The sequence below is a fragment of the Balearica regulorum genome, chromosome 2 (genome assembly GCF_011004875.1).
Source record: "Balearica regulorum gibbericeps isolate bBalReg1 chromosome 2, bBalReg1.pri, whole genome shotgun sequence".
NCBI classification, from domain to species: domain Eukaryota; kingdom Metazoa; phylum Chordata; class Aves; order Gruiformes; family Gruidae; genus Balearica; species Balearica regulorum.
The window spans coordinates 158,379,270-158,400,099 of record NC_046185.1 but is presented as its reverse complement, the minus strand read 5'-3'; the positions used below and the strand labels follow the sequence as shown (position 1 = coordinate 158,400,099).

At 40.6% G+C, this 20,830-nt stretch overlaps 1 protein-coding gene across 1 annotated transcript; it reads left to right on the top strand.

The window, feature by feature from the left end:
* Positions 1-3,884: 3,884 nt before the first annotated feature.
* On the top strand, positions 3,885-19,854 carry NOM1 (nucleolar protein with MIF4G domain 1). Its single transcript, XM_075746635.1, is given in 12 exon segments — positions 3,885-3,909; positions 3,912-4,831; positions 5,658-5,782; positions 6,727-6,922; positions 8,797-9,120; positions 9,648-9,758; positions 11,086-11,253; positions 11,853-11,974; positions 16,355-16,487; positions 16,858-16,989; positions 17,254-17,363; positions 19,642-19,854. Coding segments are annotated over 12 exon segments (2,544 nt in total). The 3' UTR covers positions 19,820-19,854.
* The last annotated feature ends 976 nt before the right edge of the window (positions 19,855-20,830 follow it).

The window sequence follows — 20,830 nt, the reverse complement described above, 5'->3', positions numbered from 1 at the left end:
CGGTGATGTGCACAAAGCACTAATTTAAAAGCTCATTTTAGTTGCAACCTACCTCTTCCTTTTAATAACAAGAAAGTCATCTGATTACATTTTTTCAGTCATCCTTGTGTCATGTATTAGATAATCTCCTTATAGTTTAAAACTAAAAATGCTAATGGATTGGGGAAATGGGTTTCTGCTTTCACCCAGCATATCTGTCTTTTTTATGCTTGTCTTTTGGATCATTTATCTAAATAATAACCTTTAGTACCCACTCCTTCCTTCCAATGAACTAAAAGACATTAATGATTAAAGTCAGTGAGTACACATCTTCTCCCTACTCTAGTTTTGCCAGCTGAGGTTACCACTTTCAGCTGCTTCTTTTTTGGGGGAGAGGGGGAGCTACAGACTTCTCCTTGCATCTCCTTGCAGAGCTACTCACGTTGTTGCTTCCTAATTTGTGTTAATCAAAACAGCCTCAGTTAGCTTAAACTAACTCTAGATCTCTTTTAAGGAGTATGACCAGTCAGCACTGACTGAAAGAACATTGATTTCAGTGACTAAAAGCAAGCAGTTATATGAAAAATTCAGCAAACAGCTTTCAGTCTGCAAATCTGTTGGGGCAGCCCCAGAAAAGAGGCAGTAATAAGCCCCCTCAAGGGAAGGTGCTGTGGGTGTAACTTCCTCAGCAGGCAAACCCAGGGATACAGGAGGATATGTTTGCACAGCCTTAGTCTCAGAATGAGGGAAGATAATTCATTTTGTACAAAAGCAGCGTGGAGAAGATAAACGACCAGTCCAAGGTCAGGTATACAAAGACTGTGGAAATTGTGGGAGTAAGTTCAGGACAGAAATTTTTCTAGGGTATTTGTGTGGTTCAATTTTCATTATGCCTGACTTAAGCTGTATAAGGACTGAGCTCTCAGAAATTGCTTAGCACAGACCTTCGACGGGGGGGACCACCCAAAAAAACCCAAGATTCTGAGCAACAGGGATGTATCTTTAAAACACTAAGGAAATCACTTTCCTCATCTTCTGAAATAGATAGAACTGAAGCACATTTGAAGAGCCAACAACTTTGTACTGCCTTGAGACTTTGGAAAATGTTTTCCAGAGGAAAATTATCCTTCCACAGACAATCTCTGCCAGCATACCAAATTTCAGTTCTGCTGATCCCAGTGTGACAGTATGACATGGGGGGAAACAATACCTCAAGTAGATGGATGCCATGCTAGAGACTCACAGCTGAGTCTTCAAGTAACTTGCACTGTTCTGAGGCTCTCACTGCTTAGAATAAATTTATTCTGGCATGAAGCTTTTAGTCTGCATAGTCAAAAAAAGCTTTGGATGTAAAGCAATATTCTTACATCAATCAGGCTGTTTTCTCCATTGATAAGAACAAAGAACGACCCTATGAGCTCAGTCTAAAAGTCTGGTGCTGCTTTGCTATTTCCTGTGGTGATAAATACCACAATATTCTCAAATCGCTGCAAATTACAAAAGACCCAGAATCTACCTATGTGTATTGTGTAGTCACTAAATCGCATTTTCATGGCATGTGGGAGGTGACCAGGAGACAATAGCAGGCAGACAGCTAAAGGATTTGTGTTCTGCTCATTCTGCTGAGGGGAAAAAAAATAATTCATGAATATAATTTAACAGGAAAGGAAATCTGTTAACAAAGATCATCTCAGCAGGAAGCAAAAATTTACTGAAGCAACAATTCTATATGAACTTTCATTTCCAGTGAATCATGCCATTATGTTCAATTTCATTCTAAATGCAAAACCTGCCCTTGCAGCTTGTTCCTGCTGCGGGATCACTGTCAAAACAAAGAACAATTACAAAATGTTCCCTCAATTCAGAATTCCTATTTGGTAAGTGATGCCCATATGATGCAGGGATCTAAATGTGAGATTTGTAAAATGGAAACGGAATTTCTCCCCTTTTCTGGTATTTAGACAACACAGGAAAGTTGGAAGATTAGTTGACAGGAGTTTCTAATTATTCGCATTTTAGATTTTATGAAGACCGTATTTACCAGTTACTTGACGCCAAACTGGTAAATGTAAAATAATAAACGACAATATTCTAGGATAGTATCAGAAATATTTGTTGTATTTATTTAGATATGGCATCACTAGATTTGAATGCTGAATTAGTTAAGCAGATTGATATTTCTTTCAATATTATATTTTCTTGATTATTTATATTTTGTCTGAAATACTGCTTTAATTCTTAGAAAGTATTTTTACTTCACAAACAGGTGATAATAATTCATGTATCTTTTCCAAAAGTAGCATGCCCATTTTCACCCAAATTTGGGATTATGGAGTTCAGCAAAATACACGCTTTCCACATTTTGCTTTGTGACATGAAGTACTGAAAAAGGCAAATATTGACATCTTCCTTCTTTGAAGATATGTGAAATTTCCCATTATTGGAAGTCTCTGTTGCCCTAAATGACAAATTACATGATGAGACAGAAGGAAGATGGGAGTTTTAAAAGCATCTAATATTTTGTCATATTATACTCAGCTGTATTTATCTAACATTCTGGCATGCTGCTGGATTACTGTTATCAATAAATCTATATATAGGATGCAAAATGCATGTGAGCTGTCTGTGCATAAATAAAGAGCGGCCCAGCAATAAATTACAGCATAATATATAGTTTAAAATGTAGCAAACGGAATGCCTTGACAAATCAATGCAACATATTTTGTCACCAAGGGTGAAAGATTCATTATGCATCAACCTTGAGAAAGCTGGGTCATGTAGGATATATGATGTAATGAGAGAATATGGAAACATGCATAGAAAGACAAAAATAATCTTCTGAATAATAAAGCCATATTAAATTTTCACGTAAAATATTAAGTCCTGTGTAGTACTTCATTGTTCAAGAGAGGTCAAGAGTGCAATGCCAAAGAACAAAATAGTGAAGCCTGACTTCGTATGGATTTGGTCCCCACAGGAGATTCAAGACCAACCCTTTTTTCTGAAACTGGGTCACGTGCACTGGCTTTCATTTGTGTTTTCTGGTGTCTGCTAAGACACCAGCTCATCTTGGGGCACTTTGTTCACCTGAAAAATTCTTTTCTCTACCCAGCCACCTATTTTAATGAAACTTGGGGAAATTTAGTGTTTCAGGGAACTCCGGGCATCTGCCAGACATGACTGAAACTCGCACTAGATCTTGAAATTGGTGGGAAGACAGGCCACAGACACAGGGCCAGACACACACACCCAGCAGGTTGCATAAGCCCAGAGTACAGCAACGAAACTAAAAATAAGACCCACCAATTGGTTTTCCTGCTGACAGCAGCAAACTGCCATGGGACGTTTCATTCTCTCTGATCAGGCATAAATGACAGAGGAGTTGTCACCTGCTGTGCACACAAGGCCAGGCAGAGCGGGAAGGATCCCGTCCCTGTGGCAGGGGCGACCGGTCCCAGCAGCTGCATCACCTTGTACTGCACGCCGCCATGGATGGAAACGCCCCAAGAGAAATTAGCGCCGGACAGAAGCCGTAGACGTGGACAGCATGCTCAGGAAGAGACACCTGAACATGGCAAGGCTGGAAGAGGCTTAAAATGGGCGACTGGCCAGGTGGAGGAGAGGGCAGGGGTGCTGATGTCCCTCAGCTCCTGTGGCCTTGAGATGTTAGCGAGAACCTCGCAGACAGTGGACGTTTGGGCCTTGCGACCGCAGCCAGGGCTATGAGGGACAAATTGTTCCAGTCCCTTCTGTAAAAGAGACAAACCTTATATTTTCTTCATATTTTATTTCTTAAATATATTTTTAAAAGAGGAGATCTTTACGGATTTAGCGGCTTTGGTACGGGTTTCAAGCAAACTGCCGCCCGCCGGGGACTATCTCGTCAGGGGGCGCTGCCGCCCGAAATGGCGGCCGCGCGGCGGAAGAAGCAGATCGGCTCTTCCCCAAGATGGCGGCGCCCAAGAACGGCGTGGCTGAGGGAAAGATGAAGCGGTCCGCGGCTGCTCGCGCTCGTCGCTGCGGGAAGCTGGACAGGCTGCGGCAGTCGGTGCAGGAATTCGTGCAGGCAGCTGGCGACCAGCCGCCGCTGCCCCTGCTGAAAGACTTGGAGAGGCAGAACCGCAGGAGCCGCCGGGACGCGAGGAAGGAGAAGCGCAGGCTCAAGCGGAGCCGCCGTCGCCGCCTGCAACGCGGGGAGCCGGTGGAGGACCCCGCCGCCCCGGCCAAGTCGGCTCCTACCAAGCCAGCTCCTGCCAAGCCAGCTCCTGCCACCCGGCCCAGAGCCCCGGCCTCGCCCGCCGCTGCCGTCGGAAAGCAGCGGCCGGGGCCGCCGCGGCAGCAGAAGGCGGCGCGGCCGCCGGGCCCGACACCGGCACTGGCACTGCGCGCAGCTTCCCCCGCCGCTGCAACCGCTTCGGCGCGGAAGCGGGCCCTGCTGGAGGCCAACGAGGAGGAGGACAAGGAAATCCGGCGCTTGGAGCGGCGGCTGGGACTCGGCAAGCGCCGCAAGAAGCAGGAGGGGGCTGAGGTGGAGAAGGTGCCGCAGAGCTTCCTGCGGGACGGGCTGGGCTACGTGCTGGGCGCCCTGGGCACCCGGGCCGGCCTCAGCAAGCTGTGCGAGAGCAGCGACGAGGAAGAGGCCCCGGGCCCACGGGAGGGCCAGCCGGGGCCGTGGGAGGGCCAGCCCGGGCCGGAGGAGGACGACGAGGAGTCGTCGTCGGATTCCTCAGATCCCTCAGATCCCTCCGAGGGGGATGATGTGGAAGGACAGTGGGAGAGCGAGAGCTCGTCCTCATCCCCCGAGGACGGTGGGGTGCCTGAGACCAGCGAGCCCCCAGGCGAGGAGGAGGAGGTAGGGTGTTTGCCTCGGATAAAGCAAACCTGCTTTTCAGAGTACATGCCACAACCTGAACATAGAGCAGAGTTTACATCACCTCTGTAAATCACATGTTTGCTGTCTACTCAGGCCATGTGGAGTGTTGTCATGGGTGAAAACAGCATCGGGCCCAGCAACAGTGTTGACCTAAGAGGCCGGCCAAGTCCTAGGGCCAGCCGTGAGGCATGGAGGGTAGAGTTCCCCCAAGTTGGGATGCTGGCAGATAATACCCTGAGGTACAAGGCCTGTGGCTTTGTCTGTATATACAACTTCAGCAAATAAAAGGAACAAAACAGTGGCATTACCCTGGCTTTAGAGTTTAAGAACATGATTAACTACTTCTGCTAACAGCAAAGAGATCTTGCATTAAAATTAGTATCTGTTGCAAACTGAAGTGTTACTTCTGGATAATCCCAGAGGTTCTGCTTGCTTTAGGTCTTGTTGCACGGGTGGAGGAGAGGAGGCCTAACAGGTCACTTAGCCCGCATGGCGCTAACTTAAGGTGTTAGTATGTCTGCAGCAGATATAACCAAGACCTAAGATATCAGGTTTTAATAACTTGAAAGAAAATTTCATGTAAAGGGAAGAGGTTTTTTGCTGCCGTCAAGTTCGTCATAAGCAGTAACTTGTTGCATGCTTTTCTGTAGGAAGTTGCTCCTTTGGCATTAATTATTATATGGTAAAATATATATACTTAACTAAAAGTTTGATGTATTACTCTTAAATAGAAATGCATATTTCTGTTAAAATATTTAAAATACTAGTCTCATTTGGTGTCGTATTTTATTCTTTTACTGCTAAGAGTCATAATCACAGTGCTACAAAGTATGTTCCCCCTCAAGTAAGGAAAGCTCAGGAGACACTGGATGACAAGAAAAGAGAAGAATTGGGAAGACTGAAGAAAATGGTGAATGGTCTCATTAACAGGTAATGTAATAAGGAAAGTCATTAATCTTTCTGGTTTGATGTGACAGTGCTCATCATTCAAAGAAAAGTGGCAAGGATGTGACTCTTCTCTTCACAAACTGATTTTAAGTTGGCAATCATGTCTGCTATCCTTAATAATAATTGTCTTTGTTGATATAAATTTTTCAAAGTTGGTCATTACAGAAGTTGAAAAATCTAGAAAATAAATTTAAGATTGGCCTGAATTCTGCATAGCAGTTGCCTGCAAGTGGAAGGTATAATTCACGAAGTGTCAGCTGGAGTATGCCTATAAAAAAACCTCATAGTGTGAGTTATAACCCCCCACAAAAAAGGCATGATTATCTTTTTTTAATTAAATAAATTTCTCAACACTGCAACTGAGGAGGAGCAACATTTTATAGCTTACAGTACTGAAGAACAGAAAAAGTAATTAGGACTTTCACGTGGTTTAATTTTAGAGTATTTTTAAAATAAGAAATCTATTGACATTTCCTTTTATCTGTGTTATCTGTAAAATGCAGACTACAGTTTGTTCAGTCATTTAGAATTTTATATAACTTAGAAAAGTATGAGGTATTTTCATACTTAATTTCTCTAGAGACTTTGATGTGCCTTCGTTACAACTGCTAAGAACAAATTCTGTTTTTTTAATAGGTCTGTTCAGTGCAACAGTAAGCACATTGACAATCCTTTGTAAATACTGTTGCTAATCTGTTTTTACATGTAAATATATTTTAAAAAACCCTAGCATTAAACATGGTGGTTTTTTTTAGTTTAGTGAACACAGCAAAATACAGAAGGTCCCTTCCAATTATCTTTTCGATCTTTCTTCTTAAGTCAAGCCAGTTTCTCCAAAAAGAATAGATTGCTTGTTGGGTAAATAGAAAATTATGGAAAGGTGTAAAGAGAAGAAAAAGTTAAAATTGGATTTTGTTTCTCAATAGGTTGAGTGAACCAAATTTGTCCTCCATTAGTGGACAGATGGAAGACCTCTACATGGCCAACAGCAGAAAGGACATGAACGAAACTCTTACAGATATTCTTATGAATGCTTGTGTTACTGCAGTTGCCATGCCTTCAAGATTGATGATGGAGCATGTCCTTTTGGTCAGCGTTCTTCATCATAATGTAGGAATTGAGGTAATTCTTGTGGTTGGGACTGATTTTGTTTAATAATACATATTGTGGAGTGTTTTCCTTGATACTTTGTTTGAATTGCCTTTTAATTTTTGATTGTGTGTCACTGAAAAACACCTCTAGTTGAATTTCATCAGTATTTGTAACTTATTAGCTAGGTGTCCACAAGTAAAAGGGACCAAGTCTGTTGCTTTATGTGATTATTTCCTCCCTGAGTTACCACTGGTCACTTAAAAACATCACGTTTTTCATCAGAATCTTTCTGCATTGATAAAACTGAATATTTTAAGCTTCAAGTTTTCTCCTTTTTAATGACACTAATCCATTTCTCTTCTCTTGGGTGTATTACAGTATTTCTTGAACAATGCGTATCCAGATAAGGGAAAATGCTGCAGTTACAGAAAGAAGCTGTACAGAAGCTTTAACTAATTATGTCAAAGGGAAGATTTTAGTGAAATGTCTCTTACAAAACTGAGCTGTTCGTGCACCGTGTTCCAATCAAGTTACATTTTCTTTCTACATCTCAATGCAAAAGATGCATTGATGCAAGTTCTTCAGTTTGTCATATAGTGAATGCTGTCTCAGAAACCATATTAAGTATCAGATGGATGCAGTTACAGCAGCTTTCTATGTGCAGCCTTGCCTTTAAACTTTTTTTGTTCCTCTCTGCTGCTTGAAAGGCAGTTCTGACTGCAACTGTAATTACAATGTAATTACAATTATTACAATGCTATTTTAAGAAGAGAAACACAACCTTTTTAGAAGTTGAAACTTTGCAAAATACCTAGTAATAGGTTTTAGATATAGATATAATAATAGGTATTAGAAATAGATAATATCCAGACTGTCTTCTCTACTGCTGACTCTGTTACACATCATCTTTGAATCTAAGACTGTAGGATTTAAGTATATTATAAAGCCCCATTGTTTTTTCCTGTAAAATATATGTAGAATATGCATTACACAAAAGTGTGGTAGCACAGCTGCATTTAGGGTTAGTGTGAGCAATGCAGAAGTTGGGATTTCAATAGCTGTGTTGTATTATACATCTGTGCAATACAATCACTGGATAGTTAAAACCTAAGCTGGTCAAGGCTTCTAATGCAAGTCAGTACTGCTGCCGGGACTTCTGGATTTCATAAGAACAATCAGCAAATATTAGCTCTATAATAATGGGGGGGCAGAGGGTGTCTTGTGTAGCAGTAATGCGTTTGTTACCTACCCATATTTTGGTATGCTTTCTGATTCCAGTCTCTAGCATCAGTTCCTTCTTCACAAATACAGAGATTCCAAAATTGTTTTTCTCAGCTGTACCACTGAAAATGGCTAAGGCTTATCCCCACTTCAAAATCAGCCTAAGCTCGTGCTCAGCAACTGTGAAAACTTGGTATATTGGGGGTTGGTTTACAATATTATTTTTTAGCCTCCTGTTAAGTATTTTATTCTGGAATGCTGAACTCTGATGCATTTGGGTTTTGACATGGAGCTTTTACTGAATGAATGACTAGCAGTAACAGCATGCCAGCCTGACAGCTGGGAAGATGCTAATATGTGTCCATGAAAATTGTGTAAACAAATAAATTCTGATGTACGTATAGTATAAGTTCATAACGTTTGCTTTTCTTGCACAGACTTTAAAACGCAACTGGATGGCATATATGAGGTGTAAATAACATATACTTTAAGAAAATGTCACACCACTTAGGTATTTGTATATGTATATGTAGAACATCCATATTGGTTGAGAGAAGCAACAATATTTCTTTAAAATTAATTGTGGCAGTGCCCCAAAAATGAATGTTTTACAGATGTCTGTAGAATCTACTTACAGTTAACTGTTGGATTTTTTTGCCCCCCCTTAATGGAACAATTGCCAGGTGGGTGCTCACTTTTTGGAAGCCGTGGTGAAGAAATTTGATGAATTCTGCAAAAGTGATGCTGAAGGGAAAGAATGTGAAAATCTGCTTGCCTTGATTGCTCATCTGTATAACTTCCATGTGGTTCATTCCCTGCTGATCTTTGATATTCTGAAAAAGCTTGTTAGCACTTTCACTGAAAAAGAGATTGAGTTGATTTTGTTTCTTCTGAAAAATGTGGGCTTTTCCTTAAGAAAAGATGATGCCTTGGCTTTGAAGGAACTGATCACTGAAGCCCAGAAGAAAGCAAACGCAGCAGAGAAGAAACTCCAGGATCAGACTAGGGTATGTGTGTGTGCTTCAAGGATTTTTCTGTTCTGAATAGACTTCAATATTAAAAATAAAAAGCACTTGGATACATATGCTAATTTACCAGAATGTTTTCTGCTACATTCTATTTAGATTCTAAATTACCATTAGTGTTCAGTTGTTGCGTTCAGTTATTTGCATTCCTCTTGTCTGTCTTTCTCCATTAGTTCTTAGGGAACAGACACCAAAATGCTTGTAATGATTGAGACAAGGATTGGTTTGTGTCTTACGCAGTGGACAGTGCTTCTGTTTCATGATACTTTGTACACTTCAAAAAATGGTCACTGAGTCATGGTGTTTAGCAGATTAAGCTTTGAATTGAAGCTTGAACACGAATGTAATAGGAGTTAAACATCCTTCTCTGTATTTGAATTCATGTAATCTAAATTTTGATGCATATTGCCAGCTGAGCAATGCTCTCAACAGTAATTTCCAAGTACACTATCTGCTTTAATAAAGTAAACTCAGCACATAATCTACAGGAATATTAATTTTCCCAATAGGTTCGTTTTATGCTAGAAACGATGTTGGCACTGAGGAATAATGACATGCGTAAGATTCCTGGATATGATCCTGAGCCGGTTGAAAAACTCCGCAAATTGCAAAGAACACTGGTGAGAACTTTCTTGACGTATGTAATATAACTGTTCTTAAACCAGAAGTAATTATTTGTATTGTACATTAGCTTGATGTGCTATAGTATTTTTTAATTTAACAGTCTGAAACTCTTGTGGACAAAAAAATCATTTCTTAGATCATTAAGTATTATCTCCTGTGTCCAAGTTTAGTCAGCAGTCAACCAGCCTTCTGCAGAACAGTTTGAGAAATGACATAATACTTAGCCAAAGACTTTGCCTCAAAGTCCTGTACTTGAAAAAAGAGATTGTGGGATGTTTAATGATTGTGCAGAAGAAATGAGTCATTATAACAAGTTCTTTTTTCCATCGATTTTGGATGCAGGCACCTGCTCCTAACTTCACTAGAATTATTTTGGAAGTGTAACACTTCTGACAACCTGGATTTTTTTTTTTTTTTTCTGTTGGTGAGGTTTTTAGGGGGTTTTTTGCATGGGTGTTTTTGTGTGTGTGCGTGGTTTGATTTTTTTTGGCAGAGAGAGGGCAGTTTGTTTAGAACAGCCCAGTATAAAATGCATGAAAGTAATTGTCTCTTTGGATTGAGAACTAATTCATTTTCACAAGACTTGACCTGGGTTTCGAGTCCCTGTGTCTCCAACCTGAAAATTACACTACTTGTCTACAACACCTAGAGCATCTTATTTTTCAGAAATTTGTAAGTGCAGGATGTGTGCATCAGTGATAATAGGCCAGGCAAAAATAAGCTAGGTAACCTAGTTCTGTAGAATTTCCTCTCTTAAATGTTCGTAGTCCTCTTTGTATGCTTCTGGCCTCTTTTGTTGAAAATTCTTAGTTTGCTCAAAGAGTATAAACTTTTTGTTGTTTGAGTTGTACAAAACTTAAGGCATTTTGTCATGTCATTTCATTTGATTACAAGTGTTCAAAAGGAAAATTGTGACCAGACTGTAAGATGCTGCAACTGATTTTCAGTGTCAGCATCAAGTCTGAATTCTAATCAAGATTTGTGATTGGAAGGTGGCTACTTTTTAATTATGTCTTTTTTTTTTACTTAAAATTTTTATTTAATAAAATCTTATTTAAAAAATAATCAAGAGCTTCTAAATGTAGATTTAAGGAAATTCTTGTGTTTGAGAAATTAGAGCATATGGGAAACTTGTAAATTCTTTCCAGGTTGTTGACTGAAACTAAAGTGGGGGGGGAACAAGTGAAGACCTTTATGGAGATTATGTTATTTGTTTTAACATAATTTTAAGTAATAAAAGTATTTGTTGGGGTTTGCTTGTTTGTTTTAAAAAGAAAGCTTCAAATAAAAGCTTTGGTGGTTTTTTGTATTTTGTTATTCAAGGTTCACAGCAGCAGTTCTGGAAAAGAAACTCAGCTCCGTGTCTCCCTGGAATCTCTCCTCAGTGCTGATCGGGTTGGTCGCTGGTGGATCGTAGGGTCATCCTGGAGTGGAGCACCAATGATCAATGATACAAACAGCAAGACTCAGCAAAAACTGCATGTAGGAAAGGTAAATCCAAGCAGTTCTAGTTGTAAGTCTAAGTGTTTGTAATTTTTTTGAATATTCTTCATACAGGTAAGTAAGTTCATTTCTGAGCCCACCAAAAAATCCTTCACAGCCTCTTGTAAGACTAAGATTTTTGGACTGTAAATTCTGCTTTTATCATGCACTTCATAAGAGTTGTTACTACGAACATTATGGTATACCTTATTTTATCTTATCCTGTGTAATTGCAAAAGTAACTTGTTATGTAAGTGGAAGAAGAGACTTGACCTAAAGTGGATTTGCTAGTATGAATTCTGACAGGTAGTGTTGTCTGTCCATGGGTGGCTTCTATCTAAGCTGATTCTAAAAGTGGTGTAGTGAGATGGTCATGCTGACTTGCTTTAGAGAAGCCTGTCTTAAAAATAATCAGCACAATTAAAACACTTTAGAATATATTTTCCTAGTTGAAAAAGCTCCTGATGATGCCTATGTCTGTGGACAAAAGCTCTGGACCTTTGGATTGATGCTTCATAGTTTACTGGAGATCTTCATTAATGGTCTTATTAGAGGCTGCACAGAAATAGCTTTTTTAAAGCAAGCATAAATAGCTTTTTTTTTTTCAGGTGAGTTCAAAGATAATGGAGCTTGCTCGTAAGCAGAGAATGAACACTGATATCAGGAGAAGTATTTTTTGTGTCTTGATGACAAGTGAAGACTTCCTGGATGCCTTTGAAAAGCTTCTCAAGTAAGTACAGACTAGCACAGAAGACAGGCCAGAACTAAAAATAGCACTAGTTGGATTGGAAAAATAACATTGCTGGTTTGGGCTTAAGAGCATTTAATTGATAATACAGTTCAAGAAGTGCATAGCTAGTGATCCAAGTAGGGTAAAAGAGTAGGAGAAGGACCAGAAAAGGGTAGGAGAGGGATGAAAACCCTGGTGTAAGGACTAGTAGGGGGCACGCAGAACTGACTGGCAGTCAGAGGAACGGAGTAGCCTCTGTTATTGTCACTCATGTCTATAACTGTGATTTACAGCATCTTTTGAATTAAGAAGCCTGTATCTTTTTGCATTGAAGATGCACAACCCGGTCCAGCGGATGGAAGTCTCCTGCAGGCTTGCTTCCTTGCAGAGGCAGACCAGAAGCCCCTTCAGAACATCTCATGGCAGTAGTACGGAAATCCAACAACAAAACCGCTTCCTTCTTGCCGCCTTGTTAAGCCATCTTGTAGGTCTCTGTCCATACTTGTATGACCTGGTAGTTTTGTAGCACCTCCACTTCCCTCTTGCAGAATTCGTTAGCTTTGGATTTGCTCCAGGGTCACATTTCATGTTAAGACCAGTTTCCTTACCACTTGGCAAAATAGCTCTTTGAGCTTTTCCCTGATCACAACTTCTAAACTAAGCTATTCTTTGTGTTTGTCAGAATATTAATTGTCAGTCTATAGTAACTGGGAGGGGAGAGATCAGGTCTGAACTTTTCTATTGCAGCCTTGTAATTCAAGGGAATTGTCTTACCAAGATGGCATGCAATTATTTAATTTGCTAACCAAACCAAAACAGACTTTGTAATAAAGTCAACTAATATTTGATTAAATGCCACTTCTGCAAAACACAGCTTGGATTTAAGACTCTGATGGAGTCGTTCCAATATCTTAATATGGCCTGTTCAATTAAAAGAAATTAGCTGCTGCTGCTGCAGTTCTTGCCAAGACCTGGTAGTTCAATTTGCAAATTGATCCTTGACTCTCATCTGTGCTATTTAAACTAGTATATGAATCTGTATACATACAGGCTTGGCAGAAAAACTCTGCAGATTGCCTGGTGTGTGTTGATACTGATTTTTATACAGCAAACTCAAGAGAGGAATTCTCAAATCTGCCCACATCTGGCAGAGTAGGATGGAAAGTACACAGAATTTTCAGTGAAAGAATTCAGTTTAATGTGAACATGCGTTCCAGAGTGTATGGGAATTTATATTCATGTGCTTGATGTCGTTCTCAAGAGGAAGAGCCTGATAAATACATAAAGAAGTATTTTAACTGCGCTTGTTGATTCATCTCCTGCTAGATCTCTGGCAGAGTTGAGGTGTGGTTAAATGGTAATTTAAACCATTTTAAATCCATGCTGTTATAGTTCTGCTTGTCTTTCTCCTCCTTACATCAAAAGAAAGTAATTAGTTTGAAGCCAGAACAGCTCCCTGAAGTGGCTCAGCTTGTGATTGCAGAAGTGTCAATGTGCAGGGAAGACTGGGAACATCACTGGAGATCACTGGAGACAAAGAGAGTGAGACTTGAGCTATTGATCAGCAGAAAGGCCACGCCTCCTTCACAAACCACAGATTCACACGTGAAGGGGAATGAATGCTTAGGTTTGATGAAGAGGCAATTGTTAAGCTATTTCATAGAGATAAAGAATTTGAGAAACTTGACAACTCACAAAAAACTGACACTTTTAAAAGTCTTAGATATCTTGTTGTAGTGTGGTGTGTGTAATTCAGGATAGCGAGTATGTGACTGTATCTACTAAAGTAATTTGAGCTGACTTTTAAAAGGTGGGTTTGAGTATTGCTATTTTTGATCTGAAGGCAGTGATAGTCTTGGGCTTCAGCTGATGATAACTAACCTACTTAGAGGCAGGCTTCTGCTGGTGATAATCTACTTCAGGGGGAATTCTTAAAGTGATCAAGACATACAAGTCCATGGGAATATTTTAATTCATGAATGATTTAATAGGTGAAGTGGTTGCATATTCTTTATCTAAAATTATGACGCTTATGAAATTGGTACGGGTTTATGGTGAAGCTCAGTGGTGAAAACAATCCTGACTCTTAAATTTAGATGTTTAGGAATGCTAGGTGTGAAAAGAGAAAACACTGCTAAGTCTGTGAAGAAGTGAAGGTAAGAACAAAACAGAACATCAGAGTGCTGATTTACTTGGTTACAAGCATCTGGCAACACAAATATTTCCTAAATAAGCAAATCGCAGTAGAAGTGATGATGACAAGGAAAAGGAGTGTGTGCCAAATTAGTGACTGCAATGTAAGTAACTTCACAAGTCTTCCATTAAATGCATGTCTGATGGCTGAAAACCTGTGTATTTAAAAAAAAAAAAAAAACAAAAAAACCCCCACTTTTGTTACTCTAATAAAATCAGGTAGAACTTGGCTGATGGGAGAGCAAGTGAATTACATCACAGACACAGCACTTACAGTGCTGGTCTCTTTTGGAGAAGCAGACTTCTAAGTTTTCACCACTTATTAGCAATCAGCCTAGAAATCATCCCAGATTTTCATATTGTAAAACCTTACATTCTGAGAGGTTTTGGCTGAAAGACAGTATTTTCTCCGTTAATCTGGTATGTGGCTGTGATCAAATGCAATGGCAGATGTCTGGAGGTGTGTACAAATGAGGGATATTAGACTCAAGCAATGACAAACTGTACTCTACAGACTGTAGAGCAAGTTTCAGTGGAGTCAAACTTGGTTAAAAAATACACTTGAGTTATACTAATGCCATATGAAACTTGAGCTTTAAGCAATGAAAAGAATTTTGTTTGACATTTTTCAGATTATAATATGAAGCATTTTTCATTTTAATTGGTTTTAATGCTGCCAAGCGTTTGACGGCCCTGAAGCTAAATCATGTTATTCACAGAACAGGTGCATTGCAAGTTAGTCACCATTCCCTGCCAAAGTCTCTCAGCCCTCTTTTAGACTGGTCAGCTGTTCAAGTGGGAAGGCCGTTCAGTCCTTGGCCTTTATGCTGAGGCAGCCAACATAAGTACGCATTGATACTGGCTGTTTTCTTTGGTCTTTTATTTTTTTTAAGGTGGCTTGAAATCACTGACTGGGTCCTCTTAGGCTACTGTCAAACAATAATGAATTTCATATATGTAGCTTGGAGTTGACCTAGAGATGAAAAGATTTGTATCACCAAATAGGAAAAACATCTTAAAATATTTTCTTATCCCTAGTAAGTACCACAGCAGTGAGGTGCCCTGCACATGTTTGTCTAAATAGGCTTATACTGATCCAAAGACTTGTTTTTCCTCCTGTGACTATAGGTGCAAGTGTGAGATAACCACAACAGGGTCCTGAAGTTCTTGTTTCACTATTTAACCTTTGGTACACCATGCAACAGCGCTTGCTGCAGTGCCACTGTTAGGTTCAAAGGCACAAGACTCCATGATGACAGGGCCCTCTCCTCTTGTTTTTTTTCATGGAGAGCTACAAACATAGAGTGGGCTACCTTTCCTTTCCCAGGGGGTAATTGCATCGTTCACTTCTGTTTGTTGAGGTCTTGCTTTTACAGCCACTCCTCTAACACTAATAATACTGTAGCATTTCTGTATTGTCATACCAGGATACTGATTTAGCCCACAGTCTTAAGGGTTTGAATCCGTTCCATGTTTTAAAGACTTTGTAAGAACTTTGACAAGTAAAATTTAATGTAGTGATGGTGTGGTTTAACCTGGCTGGCAGCTAAAACAACCACACAGCTGTTCACTTGTACCCCCCTGCCAGTGGAAGGGGGGAGAGACTTAGAAAAAAGTAAAACTTGTGGGTTGAGATAAAAACAGTTTAATAGGACAGAAAAGGAAGATAATAATAATAATAATAAAAGAATATACAAAACAAGTGATAGCCCAATTGCTCACTAACCAATGCCCACATAGTTCCTGAGCCGCAGCCGTTCCTGGCCAGTTTTCCCCAGCTTGTATACTGAGCATGACGTCATAGGGTATGGAATATCCCTGTGGCCAGTTTGGGTCAGCTGTCCTGGCTGTGCCCCCTCCCAGCTTCTTGTGCACCCCCTGCGGAAGGCTGACGCCTCCTCGCTGGCAGGGCCTGGGAAGCTGAAAAGTCCTTGACTTAATTGTAAACACTGCTTAGCTTAGCAACAACTAAACATTAGGGTGTTATCAACATTATTTTCATACTAAATCCAAAACATGGCACTATACCAACTGCTAGGAAGAAAATTGACTCCATCCCAGCGAAAACCAGGACAGGTGTGAGGAGATTTTTTTAAAGTATTACTCTTGGATGTTGACTGTAGCTCTTATTTTGTGGCAGTAATTTTTTCCTTGCTAAATAATTCTTATTCTCTTGCTAAATTTTAGGCTTGGACTGAAACATCAGCAGGAAAGAGAAATTGTTCATGTTATCGTTTACTGCTGCTTACAGGAGAAGATATACAACCCCTTCTATGCATTTTTGGCTAACAAGTTTTGTGACTATGAAAGACGATTTCAGGTGAAGAAAAATCTGTTGCTACTTTGGTTTAGTGTCTTTATTGTGGTTAGGAAGGCAATTATTAAATACCTGAGAATGGATGCATGCCTGTTAAGATGTTGATCCTGAGGAAGAATTCTGCTGATATAGCCATAGATTCAGTAAGGCATGTTCATGGCCACATCTGAATAGGAAATAAAATAGCTACTGCAGAAGGCATGCTTTCCTCTGTTTTATGCATTTTAAAAGAATGTAACAGTCTGATCAAGCATCTCTTTTAATTAACAGAGATCTCATAAAGAATAGAAGGTTGAAAGGGGTTTTTTTATGCTGTTACTCACTTAAACAGTCACTTAATTTGTAGGATTTTTTTTTTTCCTTTGATACCTAGGTGACATTTCAGTTTAGTATTTGGGACAAAATCAGAGACTTAGAAAACCTGTCAGCCACTGCCATCTCCAACTTGGTTTCACTGTTGGCTCACTTACTAAGGACAAAATCATTGCCACTTTCAGCTCTCAAGGTTGGTGCGCTTTTTTTTCAAAATACTGCTGCTTTTTCCTTCTGTGCTGGTACTGTAGACAAGTTATTCCTTAGAAACTTCTCTGCTTCCTTATTGATTGACTTTGTCTTTTGGAAGCAGCCTTCTCAGCTAATTTTTCTGTGCCAAACTTAAGACTCAGCTTATATGGGAGGCCAGTTGGTGTGCTAAAAGCTGTTCATTTAGAAGGAAATTCAGGTGTTTGAAATACTTGAATTAATCCAGTTGTTCTTCTCTCTCCACTAGGTAATTGAGTTCAGTGAACTAGATAAACCCAAAGTCCGTTTCCTGCGACAAGTATTAAGCATGTTGTTAATCAAAACAGATGCTGAAGAACTTAGTGACATTTTTGTGAGGTAAGTGATCAGAGATCTCTCCAGGGAACCTTTGATTAGTAGTAATTAAGAAGATAGGAAGTTTACTTATTTTGTTTAGAATTATACAGTGCCTTTCCACCAATCAGCCATCCATCCCTTAAAAAGTAAGCTCTTCTGGGTGAGTGGGGGGAAGTGTATCACAGAAGGTAGATGTTGGAAGGGACCTCTGGACATCATCTAGTCCAACCGCCCCTGCTCGAGCAGGATCACCTAGAGCAGGTTGCACAGGATTGCGTCCAGGCAGGTTTTGAATCTCTCCAGAGAAGGAGACTCCACAACCTCTCTGGGCAGCCTGTTCCAGTGCTCGGTCACTCTCAAAGAAGTTTTTCCTCATATTGAGATGGAACTTCCTGTGTTCCAGTTTGTGCCCGTTGCCCCTTGTCCTGTCACTGGGCACCCCTGAAAAGAATCTGGCCCCATCCTCTCGACATCTGCCCTTTAGATATTTCTAAATATTGATATGATCCCCTCTCAGTCTTCTCTTCTCCAGGCTAAACAGACGCAGCTCTCTCAGCCTTTCCTCATATGAGAGATGCTCCAGTCCCCTCATCATCCTCATAGCCCTCCCCTGGACTCTCTCCAGTGGTTCCCTGCCTTCATGAACAAGGAAGCCCAGAACTGGACACAGAACTCCAGATGTGGCCTCAGCAGGGCAGAGTAGAGGGGGAGGATAACCTCCCTCAACCTGCTGGCCACGCTTTTCCTAATGCACCCCAGGATACCATTGGCCTTCTTGGCCCCGAGGGCACACTGCTGGCTCATGGAGAGCTTGTTGTCCACCAAGGACTCCCAGGTCCTTCTCTGCAGAGCTGCTTCCCAGCAGGTCAGCCCCTAACCTGTACTGGTGCTTGGGGTTATTCTTCCCCAGGTGCAAGACCCTACACTTGTCCGTATTGAACTTCATATGGTTCCTCTCTGCCCAACTCTCCAGGTTGTCCAGGTCTTGCTGAATGGCAGTGCAGCCTTCTGGTGTGTGGGCTACTCCTCCCAGTTTAGTACCATCAGCAAACTTGCTGAGGGTACACTCTGTCCCCTCATCCAGGTCACTGATGAATATGTTGAACAAGACTGGACCCAGCATTGACCCCTGGGGCACAGCACTGGCTACAGGCCTCCAACTAGACTCTGTGCTGCTTGTCACAACCCTCTGAGCTTTGCCCTTCAGCCAGTTCTCAGCCCACCTCACTGTACACTCATCCATCCCACGCTTCCTAAGCTTGTTTATGAGGATATTATGCAAGATGGTGTCAAAAGCCTTACTGAAGTCAAGGTAGACAACATCCACTGCTCTCCCGTCATCCACCCCGCCAGTCATGCCATCATGGAAGGCTATCACATTGGTCAGGCATGATTTCACCAAGGGGAAATCACCAGGGACCACTCCTGATAACCATCTTTTCCTCCACGTGCTTAGAGATGACATCCATATCATTTGTGTGTTAGTACAGGCTCTGATACAGATACATCTGTAAGAAGTGTTATACAAAATAGGGCTTTCAGGTATTCAATGTATCATTTTGGTCATACAATTCCATGAGTAGAGCTTTAATTGCCTGCTTTCCTTATTGCTTTACCATCTGTGTGCAGTGGGGTTCGCTCTCCCAGCAGTCTTTGCTAGAAGGTATCTTTAGTGTAAGAAGGAAAAATAAAGAAAAACTAATGAGGGAGAGGTTGGGGGGATTTATTTTCTCTTTAAATCAACATTGTCTGGGAAATCTTATTTTTGTATATGGAACAGGATTGCCTGGGAAATCTCCATCCTTGGAGATAAGACTCTGAGCAACCTGACCACACCTGGGTATTAGTCCGGCTTTAAAGAGGAGGTCAGACAAGATGACCTGCTGACATCCTTTCTGACTTAAATTATTCTGTGATTCCATGATTTTGTTGTATTAAACTTGCAATGTCACATTAAGTTAGAAGAAATTAGGTGGTGATGTTCCACCGTTACGCTGCAACACAAGGAGGCTCAAACATGGTGTTTGTCTTGTGTTTTGCTGTAATGTAATTGTTTACATAAAGCAAGTCTAAGGCTCTGATACGGCATTTTACTGCTGAGGATCAGTTGTATGTTGAGTGTCTTTGGGCTGTTTGCCAAGCCAGTGTAGATTTGCTGGTAATTTGAAAGCCTGTTCAGAAAAGCTCCTTTTGTAGGTTGGATTTTTTTTCTACATCTCTATTTGAAGAAGATAAAAAAATTAAGACACTTCTGAAACTGTAGAAGACTAAATACTATTTTTGATCTGTGTCTTTACAGGTTATCTGACAACCCCAAACTGGGAATGCTACGGGAGGGCTTGAAACTCTTCCTTACCCACTTCTTACTGAAAAATGTACAAGCCCAAAAAAGTGCTGAAGAAGCTACCTTATTAAAAGAAAGAGTTGAACTGGCAACCAAGGCTTTGCAAGCAAAAGAATCCAAACTGAAGCTATAATTCTGTTTTTCTAATAAAACATACAGAAAAACTGAGTCTGCATGAAGATGCAAAGCTTTTTTAGTCTTTCAGACCCAAATAATTGAGAATGAGGAGAGCCATGGTACTGTAAAGGATCTGCTTTGTGTGTAGAGCAAAGTAACTGTTTACATGAAAAGTTACAGGTTTAATTGAAGGTGATACAAGGCCTTCTTGAAGAAAGGGAAAATGTTTTTTTTTGTCGGATCCCTTTCTAGTATGAGTGCTTCATGTTGACGGTTGGCCTCTGGAGAAGAGGATGAATTTCCCTTCTGTGATATTCTGCGGCAGCAGTAGCATTCTGCATTGCATATTCTAACCTTTCATTGAAAATAATAGCGTAATGCTGACCACTGTAAATAGAAGCAGCAGCCTTAACCGAAGGCTTTTATTAAGTACTCTCTGTACTTGCCTGAAGAGACAGGCCACTAGATGGCATAAGTACTGGCGAGCCAGTTTGGGAAGAAATGAACTTTTTCTTAAAGTGTTGAAGTTACCTGCTAATTCTGTGAATTGTTTACCTGACTGTGGGTCAGGAAAAGATCTTCAGTTAGATTCAAAGCTGTAGTGAAACGACTTGAAGATTTTACTTTGCCCAATTATATTGGGTTTAGAGATCACAGCGTACTTTTATTGCTCTTTTAGCTTGTTTTTCGCAACTTTAAAATTGGAGTTGCCTAATCACTTGTGTTAATCAGATTTTTCTAGGCACAAAGAATAATATCAGTATGAGTCTTTTAGTAAGAGAATACTTGCCTTAAGAATTTGCTTGCATTTTCCATTCAGATTTTAAAAAAAAAATAAATTATGTTAATTTGTTTATCACCTTACCATTACGTGTTAAACTGCCACTTTTTCTAACAGCTTTGCTGTTTGTATGAGCTTTACTCTAGCTGGCTTGCCAGGCAGGGAATGACCTTAAATTGGGGAGAGGGAGGGAAGCACTTTCTTGTCCGCGATATGCGTAGTCTACCTGTGCTAGAGCCGCCAGCC